Genomic DNA, 13,293 nt, shown 5'->3' on the forward strand with positions numbered 1-13,293 from the left:
ATGTCCTTTATTATGAAGTGATAACTGATATTTGGCCCTAAGCCAAATCTGCATCCTTTTTTAAAGAACATTTGCAAATGTTAATGCCTCTTAACATTGATCCTGTCTGATATACAGCATCAGGTTATTCACAGAAGGCATAGACGAGCAAGCTGATCGTGTATGGTTACCAAAGGTGGCTTTCTTGTATATAAAAGTGGTCCTATGCTTATTTTTAAAAAAGTAAAAAACACTCTTTGTATGTCTTGTTCAGTTTGTCACTTAAAAGTGCCTTATGATCGTTTTCACAAGATTAACTGGAAGAATTTAGGGACTGCACCACTTTTGGCTGTGTGGTTTTTCGTCTTCCTACTGCACACCCGTCCATGGGCCGTTTGTTAGCATGTTCAGCGTTGATACTACATGTCATTGGATTAATCCACTGGAACTGGAAAATAACTTGCCAGTTATCATGCAAACATTACTTTTTTTTATAAAGACGTATAGTCTTATCGTTAGTTTTAAGTCATCATCTGCTGTCCAACGAAGTAAATGCAGCATCACAAACCAGATGACCCTCTTTCTGATCTCATAAGACAATCTATAATAGTAAACTGTATGCATTCATGCAGAGAGGATATGTGCAAACAAGCCATGTACCTACTGTATTTCTTGCAAGTCATTGTTTGCCGTGCTAGCTTGTCTGCTGAGCAGTACGTGGCTGAAGAGTGACTCAGTGAGAGCCATTTCATGGAATCGCTCATGCCTATTGTTGTCAAGAACAAGAACCTCTGTTCGTCAACACCCATAAGCATTCAAGGCAGAAAACCAGGAACCGTCATGTGTCCTATGTTTCAAAATGTTCCAAGAACACAACATAGTTACTGCTGTGATTTATTTTCGAGGAAAACTGCACCCCAGTAAGAACACCTGCACTGTTGCATAAGCTGCACTGGAGGAGAAACCTGTAAGTTCAATTTGTTGTTGTTGAGAAGACTGGTTATGTCAGTATCTCTGGTTTCGGTGTTGCTCATTTCTTAAGAATCGTGTTGTGTTTTTGAGTGAAAGTCATGGAAGAGCATTTAAAGTTAAATGTTATTTTCACACTGGAAATCTATGAACACTGTAATTTTTTTTCTTAAACCTTTTTAAAGGTCATAAAACTGAAAACCTCACATCCTTTCTGAAGTTAAGTTGGCTACAATGTAAAGGGTGTTTTTGGAAATCTCAAAAACAAATTCACTGTTAGAACAATTCTGATAATTGTATTTTACACAACAGTTGTGTAACTGAAAAACTGATGTAAGTCATTACCAGGCAATGGGGGTTAATTTAACAATAACCAGCCTGAGTGGTTTAAGATTCTGTTCTTACAGCTTAAGTTTTGAAAGAAAGCCGTAAGTGAATCCGGAAGTAATGTGAATTATGAAGTTTGTTAACCTGGTAACATTTGCACATTTCACACAGGAATTGATTTTGAGTGCATTTCTTGTGATTCTTGTTTTCAATCTTTTATGTTTAGTTTCTCATCATGGCTGTATCAACGCATACCATATTTTGTACAGTTGTAAAATATATTAAAGTATTGATTAGCACAATAAAATACTGTAAAAACTAACCTGAATTGTGTTTATTCTTTTCACAGCAGCAACAATGAGCTCCAGGTTTGTCAAGTTTTTTATTGTCTGAGGATCTGTGAGGCTTCAAAACTCACATTAAACATGACATGACATGAGTACCTGTTGCAGCCTGCAACAAACTTTAGCTTTTGTCACTGGTGTAGTACTCCACTAGCACCCCAGACTAGATCGATACAACCCTGACTTTATCTCATGGTTGTCCTCTCTGACATATTCTGATGTAAGTGACATCAGCAGGTATGCTGCACAGGAGCCAAAATTGATGTGACCTCGGCCACTCAGTCAGATGCCTATTTATCTATCTATCTGTCGTGACTTGGCTTATTATTTTCTGTTGTTATATTTTGCTGTCTCATTACATACTTTGGTCTCACACATTCTTAATAATCTGTTACCTGGAGAGGGCTGTTTCAGTGTTACTCTAAAACATGTTGCCTACAGGTATGCAACCATGATTGTTTTTTCAAGCAGTTTTGTCAGACTACAATCTGTTAGAAATGCAACGGAGCTCCACCCAGGGAAACCAATTCAGCCCTCGTGGGAGGAGAATTTACGTCTGGCTTATTTAGGTTCTCACAGCCAATGAGATGTGACTTCAGGAAGTGTGTACAACATGATGAACAGCAGAGGGTTTTCTTTCACCTTGTTGAAAGTCTTGACCACGACACTGCCAATGCTGTTACCTACAGGTAAATAAAACTCTTCACTTCTTCCATGCATGCTTCCATATGCTGTATTCACCCTTGACTTATTCTTTGATTTACCATACTTATTACAATTAGACAGTTTTGATAATCAAAAAAACTTTTGAATCGTTTTGGGTTAATGGCTCTACAGAACTATTTAAAACTGAGACGGCTTCCTTTATCACAAACTGCAGTTACTCTGTGAGTCATATGAAAGGGATTCTCATCAAATGTAACAAATGGACTGCGTGGAAGTCAGTGTCAAAGATAAGATAGAGCTGGTATGCAAAGCGACACACCTTTCAACAAGTCACCACTTGCTAAAATTCATATGAGATTATTCCTTTCTGGGAAATGTAAGCATCGGTCCATTTAGATATTTAGCCATTTCTGTGAACTTTTTGTACCTGAACTGTTAATGTTGGTTGCTCTTCTCTGCTGATCTGTACAAAGGCAATTTAAGTACCAAAAACATGTTGATGGTGTAAACACGGGGGCTCTGAGTTTTATTTAACAGAAAGAATGATGAAGCACTTTTCAGTGTCTGTGTCTCCCTTCTTATATACTCATTTAAACGGTTCAGGCCCGGGCTCTTTGAGAATACATGCTGTAGTGTATTAAGGGATGAGGTGAATTGAGGAGTTAATTAATTGTAACTTCTGAATTAGTGTATAAGATATGGCATTACAACCGTTTATGGACTGCTCACACAAGAGTTACACAACAAAAGGTGGTTTTTGATACAAGGTGTGTATTAAAACTTCTTTCCCACTTCTGTTGCTGTTTAATTTCACTTTCAGACTCCCAATAGGGGTTTCATGATGTCTGGCATCAAAGGCAGCAAGTGCACACTTGTGATACAAGGCCTGATTCTCTGGGTTTTATTGACCAACATCGTGATAATGCTGTATTGCTTGGTGACCCCAGCCCACACGAGGATTAGGTAAAGACGCACAAGAAATGCATTGTTTTTAGTGAGTTAAATTGTTTGATCTGTGTGCTTATTCATATGTTTTATTATACAGGGGCTCTCAAGAAGACACGTGTCCTCTTAGTATGGCAAAGTTACTGAAGCAAAATGTGACCACAATTGCTCAGAGCACATCCCATTCAGAAAAGTGCTCCCCTACTGTCAACATAATGTTCATGAAGACCCATAAAACTGCTAGTAGCACCATACTCAACATTCTCTTCAGATTTGGGGAAAAGCACAACCTTAAATTTGCTTTCCCTGATGGGCGCAATGACTTCTTTTACCCATCACCTTTCCTCTGCTCCCAGGTAAAGGACTATAAGCCTGGAGACTGTTTCAACATTGTTTGTAACCACATGCGCTTTGACCATCAAGAAGTAACCAAGCTCCTGCCGCCAGATGCTGTGTACATCTCCATCCTACGTGACCCAGTGGATCTCTTTGAGTCATCCTTCCATTACTATCACAGAGCAGTTCCTCTTACTTGGAAGATTGGTGGAGAGAACAAACTGGCAGAGTTTCTAAACAACCCTCAGACCTTCTACAGCCCAGAGGCTTTCAACTCATTCTATCTTAAAAATCTACTCTTTTTTGACTTTGGTTTGGATAACAACATGGAAGCTGATGATCCTCGTGTAATGAGGGCCATACACAACTTATCAAAACATTTTGATCTGGTTCTCATAGCAGAATATTTTGAGGAATCTCTTATCCTACTTAGGGACACATTCTGCTGGACCATGGAAGACATCCTGTATTTTAAACTCAATGCTCGCAAGAGTTCATCTGTATTTCGACTGACCAGTGAGTTGAGAGCCAAAGCTCTGCAGTGGAATGGAGCTGACTGGAAGCTCTATCAGTACTTTAATGCTACATTCTGGGCCAGGGTGGAGGCATTTGGGAGAGAAAAAATGAAACGGGAGGTTAAAGAACTGAGGAGAAGAAATGCTCAGATGAAGGCCATCTGCATCGAGGATGGAGGGGCAGTTGAAGCCCAAAAGATCCAGGAAAGACGTTTCCTGCCCTGGCAGCCTGTTGGAGAGTCTTCCATCCTGGGGTACAACATGAAGAAAAGTGTTGACCCCAAATTCAGGACTATCTGTGAAAAGATGCTCACACCTGAAATACAATACTTATCAGACCTGGGCGTAAGCCTGTGGCTTACTAGACTATGGGGTTGGTTAAAAGATGCTGTTTTTGTAGGTAATCTTTGATTAAAACATTTAGATGAGTTACAGTTCTCAGTTTGCTCCAATCAGGGGCCGACATCAGGTGGCTGCTGACCGCTTCTCATTGTTTCTTGTATCTTTTAACACTGTGCACTACTTTAAAAAAAAAGCCAGACTGTGTTTACACTATGCATTTACACAACTGTTCTGACAGAGTGGGTTTAGGGATAATATGTGAATCTATGATGTTGTACATATTCTCCATGAGATACCCACCTCTGCAAAGATTTACAGCCTCATTTATAGTCTAGTTGTGCAAAGCTCATTTACTTGATGGTCCACGGTTAGCACCGTTAGCATCCACGTTTTTCTGTTGTGAGCCCACAGGAATTAAATCAAATCACTGATCGCTTGTTGAAAGTGCAGTTGTTTCTCAGTAGGACAGGCAGATTTAGTTTGCCCCCTAAAGGCCTGAGGCTCAGCTGCAATTGTGTGCAACACATGAATTTGCTCGACCTTGTATGCCCTGTGGTATACATAACAGTAACAGATGATGGTTTGACTAGACATAAAAAATAAATGCTAGACATAAAAAGCCTGTTCTGTGTGTTTGTTTTAACTTCAAATTAGGTATGAGCAAATAATTAGTTTCATCACTACTTGGTTCTATTTAAGTGATCGTTAAAGTCATTTTTGGTAAAAGGCAGACGCTACCGTTACTGTAGTAACATTATTTACTGTTTTTAGATTACACAACTTTTGTCTGATTTGACCTGACAAGCACAAGCTTGCACCCATGCACCCATCATACCCTAAAGATATCCTCACAACTGACAGTTTTAGATATTCAGCGTCAGGTCATACAACATTATGAACTTTATCATTTCATGTCAACAGCGAAGTTCAGTTTAATCATGTAATTTTCCATCTTGAACAAAGATGCTCTCTCTCTCTGCAAGGTAAAAATATAAGTAGGGTGCAAACAATTCATTATAAAGGTGCTTGCAGCTAATATAGCAGGCACACAATATCTGATTACAGACTTTGCATATCGTGTTGTGTGCACAAGAATCAATCAAAGAAGGCCTGTGCATTTGTGATAATACTGTGGAAAAACTGATTATTGGGTTAACTCTGAAATCAGCCTACAGCAGTTATCTTTTGTAGATTTGATACTGTTTATAAACTAGCTTCAAAATACAGCAGCACATGAAAACATATTATTGTATTTTACATTTAAGTCATGTATGAATTAAATATTTATTGTAATGTAGTAGATGTGGCAACAATGAGCAGTTATTCTCATTCTGTCTGTCCTTCCATCTTCAACTGCCTAATAAAGGAAAACTGTCGCAGAAAGAAGTCAAATGCCCAACTATATTTTTTGTAGGTAGTACAACTGAAATACATACTTTTTTTCTCGTTTTCACATCTGTATTCCTTCTGCACTTTTAAAATGCTGACTTATGAAAGGGACACAACAATCTACCCAGTGTATATTTTGAAAAGGTTTACATATGCAACTGCCCATTACCTCTCACCAGGTTACTCATTTAAGTTGTATGTGAAGCTGCTGACACAATTTGAAATGATGCTGTTAAGGTGTATGCCTCTAAAAAGATTAAGCTAAGACAATTGCAACAAGTAAAAAAAGTAACTACAGAATGTAATATCTGTGCATTTATGCTTTGGCAATGATAGCATTCAAACATCAATGGTATGGTAAATCAAAACATTGCAACACCTTTAAGACATTAACATATGTTTAATTTAACCATTTACAATCTGTGAGGAGAATAAAGGCATTACAAATAACAAGATGGAGGGGGTGCACGAAGAAACCATTGCTCTGCCTCTGTGATGATCTGGACAGTCAATGAGCTCAGACAGGTCCTCTGGTAGCCACTGCCAGCCTGGGTATGACTCTGAGCACACTGTCCATGTTGACTGATGCTTGATTCAGGTGTGGAGTCCAGGAAGAATGGATAAAGGAAGTGTGACAACAGTTGCACTTCAGCCTTAGATATCCCCGGAGCCGCGTCTTACTCTTCTTCTTTGCTCTCGTAGTTGTGTTTGATGTGTTTCCATAGTTTCTACAGTAAAAAGCACACATTCGGCAACGTCAGACACTTTAGATAAGAAAATACGATGAATGAACAAACTGAGTTCTTAAAAGGGACGCGACTGTTCGGCTTAGCAGCTAGGCTAGCTTAGCTAACGTTAGCCCCGCTTCGCCCTCTACTGACAAGGTCAGGATAAAAGATGCATTAAAATACCGAAGCATGTACTTACCCCGCGATTCATATGCTCAAAAATCGCGTCGCCGCCTTGGTCGAACAGTCTTTCAAAGAAAACCGCTCCAACCATGATGCTTACAGCAAAAGTGGACGTTCTCCTGAAGAGCAAATGGTAGACGGACTTCGCCAGCGCCATGACGGTTGGGTAGTGCGCAGGAACGGATGCTGAGACAAAATGCTTCCTGCGCTCTTAGTGACCCTGCAAGGACGCCGTACTTGAGCAACAGGAAAGGGAAACAGTCACAGTAGGATTTTGTGTTGTGTCTTATTTAAACCGGTTGTCTGCACACTCTGTATTGTTTGTCAAAGAAAATATCACGCTGGACAACGCTGTTTCGCCAATGGTTTGTGCTCTTTGTCGTTTAAATTAAGTGTACACACATTGATGGAAAGCAAACATTCATTGCTGTGATAATAACCATTTGAGCTAGCAAGCTCGGGTAATCCGGCTATCCGGATTTACAGCTGTATAAATTTTAGTGTTTACCTGTTCTGTTCGGTTTCTCAAAAGCTTTGTACCCTCACACATTTGGATGATTTTATCCTCACAGTGAAACAGAAAGTTTTATTTAAGCTTGTACAATATTATTATTATTTTTTAAAACGAGGCACCTAAAGTACGAAGCCAGTAGATGGCAGCAAAAACATGCAACTTACAGCACTGGTTCTCATTGATGATACTGCTGGTGTTGTTGATAGTAGATATTAGGCTGGTTCCAGTTTGCGCCTCTCGTTTAATCATTTTTAGTCTGGGGCCAAATCTGTAATTACGTGTGACTTTTACACGTTAGTAAAAAAGTAAACAATCTAATGAGACTATGATTAACCTATGTTAATGAAGACCCATTTGCTTTGATGCGAAAGACTAAAATGTCATAACAAATCAACACCAAGACCATGATTAGGCATAAATTAGGTATGTTATGTACTCAGTACTGTTTGTTTGGCAAGATAGTTGCCAAATTGAGAGTTAATCAAATTTAAAATTATTTATTGCATGCAATTTGGGTGCGTTTTTTAAAATATGAGGGTTTGCAGCCATTCGCTGTTTCATATCGAAATATGGTGACATAAAACCAACTGTTTGAAGACATCTTGCACAATGACAAAATTTGGCATTTTGTTCTATATTTACATTATACCAGCTAAACAATTAAACTATTAATGTGAAAAATCAACAATACATTTATTTCTGAAATTTATTGATTATTGTATATATTAAGTCTGCTTTGGCTAAACTTGTCATTTGTTTGGATAGACTTTGACTAGTTTTGTTAATGAATCAGCTTGTGCATAATGATGCATAACATGACAACACTCACTTAGTTGATATTGTATTATACAGAAACCATTTCAGTTGGTACAGCTATTCGCTCACCATGTACTAACAGAACATTTTTGTACAATTGTTTCCCTTTTTGTCTGTCAGAAGTTTAAAAGGTGACATCTTGCTGGTTTGAGCACATATCCTACACCATGGGGAAGAGATACTACTGTGATTACTGTGACAGGTCTTTTCAAGACAATATGCATAACAGGAAGAAACATCTGAATGGTGTTCAGCATCACAGAGCAAAGAAGGCCTGGTTTGACAATTTTAGAGGTGAGATTTGGAGTTGGTGCTTTGATCCTTGAGATGTGGTCACAATAAAAATCAAAATCATATTTTAATGTGAACTGTGTTTTTTAATAGGCAGTAATTATATGCATTACAGCTTACAATTTAAAAGTCTTTCATAAGATTTACAAGACTTTGATTGACAAATTAAGCATGCTTACTTTTTGTTATGCCATCTCGGCTGCCTGCCTGTTTACCTTTTTATTATGGAACATTGTATCAACAACCACAGACACATGCTTATTTCCTTTTTACAGACTCTTCAGCCATTCTGAACGATGAGAAAACAAAGAAACCCTGCAGGAAGTTTCTCCAAAAAGGTGATGGACCATTCTGGTCTTACATTTATCCAATGAGAAGAAATTATATTAAATACCTTTTTATAATGATGTTTTTTTTTCTGTTTAGGATTTTGTGATTTTGGCCCTAATTGCAGGTTTTCTCACATGTCTGAAGAGGATCTGTTTTACTTAAAAAGACAGGTAGAAGGTAAGCTGTAACCAAACATTAGTGCTGGATTACCTTGTGGTTGATTGAGAACTTCTACAATGAATACATCACAGACCGGCAAACGCAATATACCACAATGCAAGCATCAATACTATTATCTAAATTATTCTGTAATAATGAGATTAAAATTGTCATGGAAATTGATATTCCTGTTGATTTGAGAGAGATTTTATTTCTTTCAGATGAAAGGCAGCTCAGAGAGGACTCTGTAGACAGATTCATGCCCGAAAGAAGTATAGAAGAATGGCTCTCTCGGAGGGAAAAGAAGCAGACTGCCCGCGACACAAAAGAGTATGCACGTTCATTTTTGTGTATGACACCTAGTCATGCTTTGTGAACATGGCTCATGGTCATTAATGTTCATTTAGAATTCAACTGTTCAATTATTTACCTCTGCAGAGATATTAAAACTACAGAAGACAGTCAAGAGGGCCAAGCTGAAAGTGATGTACTGCAACAGCTCCTCTCCATTCCTGACCTTCCACCCTCTCTTCTCCCTCCTCCTCCAGGCGGATGGAAAGTCAATGTGAACACAGAATGGGGCTGAAAATGTTCAAATTGTAGTTCAAATGTCTAAATGAATCTGTAACATTGAATGTGGAAGGACTGGTGCGGAATGCCTGTGTTATCAGCAGATGATGTGAGGTGTGTATATCAAGTAAAAGATTTGTCAATTTGAATTTTTTTTAAAATAATTTTCAGGTGATGGTGTCATTATTCTATTGCCAATTCTTTCAGCAATCAACATTTACCTCACAGTGATCCGTTAAAGCAAAGAAGTTGTCTATTTCCAGATTAAAAGAACTATTAATTTATTGCATTCTACTTAAGAATTTAAGTTTCTGTATAACAATGAAAATTTAACCATATAAAAAGCAGTTGTAAAGGTTTGTATTTACATAAAACACAGTAAGATAAATCTGAGTTTACCAATTTCCGTACAGGCAATGCAAAACAACCTTCACGGTTGGCATTTTGGCAGTGTTTTGTTGAGTGCCTTTACAGTGAGATTCTTCTAAGGAGTTAAGCTTTGCATCATGCAGTAGCAAAAGGAATGTAGGAATTCTGAGCAGATGGAAATAATTTTATGGTTTATATTAATCCTATGTTGCCTCATCAGGGTAATCACTGATCTGATTTTATTTCTAATCCATTCACTGGAAAACACCATTTTAATTTCTAAATGGTGAATATGGCAAACTAATGATCTGTATTAAATTTCATAATGAGAATTGTCATACCTTGAAGGTTTGTTTGTGAATTTTTATCAGCGAGCCTCATACTGATCCCTTGGATTTGTGACTTATGTGATCATTTAAAATCCTCATTGAAGTTATTCCTCTGAACCTGAGGTTATGCTGAGATGTCTATATTTTGAACTGTTTTTGTATCTGTTGTATTCCTAATGCTGTGCTTTCAGCAGAAGCCTTATTAAACTTTGCTGTTTTGACCAGGTCTCTTGTGTGAAAGATGTCTCTGACATTAATGGGACTTAACCCACTCACGTACCTACTGTAGTTTAAGGAACCTTGTGGTATCTTTGACCAGTAGTAGCACTGCAGAACAGTCTGTCTTTACATGTAGATCCCAGTGTTTTCACCTTTGCAAGTGCAATAAGTGCATGCTATACATTTGTTCGATCTCCAGGATACACAGAGCAATTTGGTGAAAAACGGCAAACTGTAGGGTACCTTTAAATTAAAGTTACAAGTTCAATGACTGATTTTCAAATTTTAGTATTGAACATATGACTTTATTTATTGCTTAATACTCTTTGTATGACTCTGTAACCCCCCTTCACACTCATCCCCATCTGCAGTGGTCATTTAAATCTCCCTACTTCCTGTAGGAAATCAATAGTTCACATGTTCATTAAGGCAAGGTTGGATTTCTTCATGCACTCTAAAGCTTGTTCAGATTCCTTTTGTGATAATATGGCATCTAAACTGACACCTCGATGAATCTGACAAACAGTCGTGACTTGAGTCTAAATAACATTTAAGAAAATGACACTAAACCTCCAAATCACAGATCCATTCCTCATACATCATCTTAACTATTTCGTGTCCATTGCCGCTCAGCCACTTGCCTACTTTTGTTAGCCTTCACAACCACACCAATTGTTAATTCCAAAGCCCAGGAGCTTGAGTACATGTAACATAAAGTGCAAATGGCCTTCTTTTCAGCACACTGTGCCCTGTTACTTATGCATGCTGAGCGCTGCACTGTTAGGACCATCGCATCTCATCTGATCTTCTCTGTACTCAATGTTAGTATGAGTTATGTAATGTAAAGGTACACACTTAATATTCCTTTTGAGATGTGTCATGTCCTACTTTAAATTGTAACAGTATCAGATTTCTAACCAGAAAAACAGCAAACAACAGGTTAATAGCCTTTGATTTTTATTGGACTACATGCATCTAGACAGCACTGACACTGAGTGTACAACTGATGCAGTAACCTCTACATGTGCAGTAACAGTTACAGAAATAAAACAGTGCTGATATTCTCTATCTAGACATTAAAATTGCTAGTAATGTCACATAGAAGGATGATATTACAAATATTGACTGAAAAGTTAGAGAAACTTTTATCAATAACAGGGGAGAAAGATATTACATAAATAATTATGGGTACTTGAATTACTGATGAGTCATTTCAATTCTAAAATACATTTAGCATCAGATTCACTTTTGACAAAGGTGATTATTTTGAAAAATGGATTTCCCACCATCTAAAAGTCCATCTAAAGCTACTTTAAGCCAAGGCATGAGAGTGCAGTTTTTACTCCAAATGACAAAGGCACAGAACAGAAGACATATACAGTCCAAATCAAATTTATAACAGCAATCAAGACAGGGTACATAAATCTACTCATCGAAACACTGTAACATATATAATAGGACACAATATCTGCTTATATGTCTTTAAGATTTGACACAGTAACTATATTGTACTTTCACACAAAATCCATACCTTACATGATATGTTCACGTGAAGAGGTAATGTGATGTCATTTAAGTAATTCATATGTAAACAGCTACTATACATGAGATAAAGTATCAGTTTTATTGCCAGAATGACCCTCTCTGTTTCACATGTCGTCTTGTGACATAGCTTTGATAAACTTTAAGATAAAAATAGCAAGAAAAAATATATAGCATTTTGTAAAGCTTGTCAAATATCTTTAAAGAAAATATTCTGAAAAATGAGTCTTAACAAATCAGAAAAGTTAATGTAAGTGCATGGCCTTACTGCACACAAGAATTTCTAATTGAATATGTCCAGTCAGCCTGGAAATTATACATCAGGAATCTGATATTTTTTTGGTATATTTTTGTATCGTTTGTTTTATACAAAACATTATGCTCACATTCATAATAAAATCACATAGATTTAATGTATCACTTTCAAGTAAGAAAATATAATAATGTTATACTTTAAACAATATGTTGTTTTGGTGGTCCATGTAAAAGCCAGAAAACAACATTTTTTGTGATATGTTAAATTATTGTTCACAGCATACTGCAAAGTATTTAGTAATTTGATATCATCTGCACATCCACAAAAATTCGACATTTACAGGAAAATGTCAAATACTGAGTTTTTTTTTTTTTGCAATGATCTCTTTACAAATTGCATAATCATGTGAATACATACATCAGAATTCAAAATTTGATCTCACACACATAGAACACACATTTATTTCTAGTTTGATGTACATGCAAGTGTGTTGTGTGAGTTGAATATCCTTTGTTCTTGTTTGCTATAAATATGACAGTTGACGCCCACTTTTGTCAAAACATGAATATTGTTGAATTTGTTCCCAGCTTGGAGCTCTGGAGCTCATACAACCACACAGCAGTCTTTCACTAAGGTCATTATGAGTAAGTTTGGTGCCTGTCTGACACACAGATTTGAAATATGCAGTCACACGTGAAACACGTTTTATCAGCTGTGTGATGGTCATAAGATTAATATTTGTCTGTTTGGAGTTTTGCATAAATACCCATACACACACTCTGATATCTCTTAGAGATATTCTGTGATTTCCTTCTGTGTCCTGCCTCTTATTTGGACTTTGCTAGACACTTCAGCTCAATTCACATTTTCAGCTGGGAAAACAGCTGCTTCATTTATGAATCACTCCCAAACTGCTCAGCCAAGAAGGCTCACACTGAGCTTTAAGACAAACCCATTAATTTTTAGAAAACCGTGACATCTTTAGAAATGAACTGTGGGATTTCTCTGCAGATCAGCTGGTAGTTCACAGCCAGCCTCCACACGTCATTCAATCCCTCTCTTTTCCATCCTTTTTATCGGCAGTGCTGTTCAGTATGTTCCTGTGCTTGTTCACCAGTTTATTCCAGTTGTTGGGTTCCTTGTACTTCTCATTGTCATGGAGGAAAAGTTTGGGA

The 13,293-nt window shown here is 37.4% G+C and overlaps 3 protein-coding genes across 4 annotated transcripts; 2 read left to right on the forward strand and 1 right to left on the reverse strand.

Moving 5' to 3' along the window:
- Window positions 1–52: 52 nt before the first annotated feature.
- On the forward strand, window positions 53–5,809 carry gal3st1b (galactose-3-O-sulfotransferase 1b). Of its 2 annotated transcripts, none has more exons than XM_046374207.1 (3): window positions 53–2,308; window positions 3,106–3,248; window positions 3,331–5,809. In XM_046374207.1, the coding sequence occupies exons 2-3, from the start codon at window positions 3,124–3,126 to the stop codon at window positions 4,490–4,492; spliced, it is 1,287 nt and encodes a 428-aa protein (XP_046230163.1). In that variant the 5' UTR covers window positions 53–2,308; window positions 3,106–3,123; the 3' UTR covers window positions 4,493–5,809. The 2 variants fall into 2 exon arrangements, with proteins under 2 accessions (XP_046230163.1, XP_046230164.1); XM_046374208.1 differs by having other exon boundaries at window positions 2,163–2,225.
- A 383-nt stretch (window positions 5,810–6,192) lies between these two features.
- Window positions 6,193–6,941, reverse strand: LOC124051176 (cytochrome b-c1 complex subunit 9). Its single transcript, XM_046374216.1, has 2 exons — window positions 6,740–6,941; window positions 6,193–6,540 (listed from the first exon to the last, which is right to left on the reverse strand). The coding sequence occupies exons 1-2, from the start codon at window positions 6,878–6,880 to the stop codon at window positions 6,490–6,492; spliced, it is 192 nt and encodes a 63-aa protein (XP_046230172.1). The 5' UTR covers window positions 6,881–6,941; the 3' UTR covers window positions 6,193–6,489.
- Window positions 6,942–6,949: 8 nt separating this feature from the next.
- zmat5 (zinc finger, matrin-type 5) lies at window positions 6,950–10,327 on the forward strand. The gene is made up of 6 exons (XM_046374215.1): window positions 6,950–7,088; window positions 8,174–8,347; window positions 8,620–8,682; window positions 8,771–8,851; window positions 9,055–9,163; window positions 9,272–10,327. The coding sequence occupies exons 2-6, from the start codon at window positions 8,221–8,223 to the stop codon at window positions 9,417–9,419; spliced, it is 528 nt and encodes a 175-aa protein (XP_046230171.1). The 5' UTR covers window positions 6,950–7,088; window positions 8,174–8,220; the 3' UTR covers window positions 9,420–10,327.
- Window positions 10,328–13,293: the final 2,966 nt, after the last annotated feature.

Source organism: Scatophagus argus, chromosome 20, assembly GCF_020382885.2.
Source record: "Scatophagus argus isolate fScaArg1 chromosome 20, fScaArg1.pri, whole genome shotgun sequence".
Classification (NCBI taxonomy): Eukaryota; Metazoa; Chordata; class Actinopteri; family Scatophagidae; genus Scatophagus; species Scatophagus argus.

Bases quoted from the DNA above. Each gene is read 5' to 3' on its own strand.
- gal3st1b (XM_046374208.1), top strand. From the start codon at position 2,202: ATGAGATGTGACTTCAGGAAGTGT. The intron at 2,226-3,105 runs GTACAACATGAT...TTTCACTTTCAG, and splicing joins GATGTGACTTCAGGAAGTGT to ACTCCCAATAGGGGTTTCAT. The intron at 3,249-3,330 runs GTAAAGACGCAC...TTTATTATACAG, and splicing joins CCAGCCCACACGAGGATTAG to GGGCTCTCAAGAAGACACGT.
- LOC124051176 (XM_046374216.1), bottom strand. From the start codon at position 6,880: ATGGCGCTGGCGAAGTCCGTCTACCATTTGCTCTTCAGGAGAACGTCC. The intron at 6,541-6,739 runs GTAAGTACATGC...TTTTTACTGTAG, and splicing joins TTGAGCATATGAATCGCGGG to AAACTATGGAAACACATCAA.
- zmat5 (XM_046374215.1), top strand. From the start codon at position 8,221: ATGGGGAAGAGATACTACTGTGATTACTGTGACAGGTCTTTTCAAGAC. The intron at 8,348-8,619 runs GTGAGATTTGGA...TCCTTTTTACAG, and splicing joins CTGGTTTGACAATTTTAGAG to ACTCTTCAGCCATTCTGAAC. The intron at 8,852-9,054 runs GTAAGCTGTAAC...TATTTCTTTCAG, and splicing joins CTTAAAAAGACAGGTAGAAG to ATGAAAGGCAGCTCAGAGAG.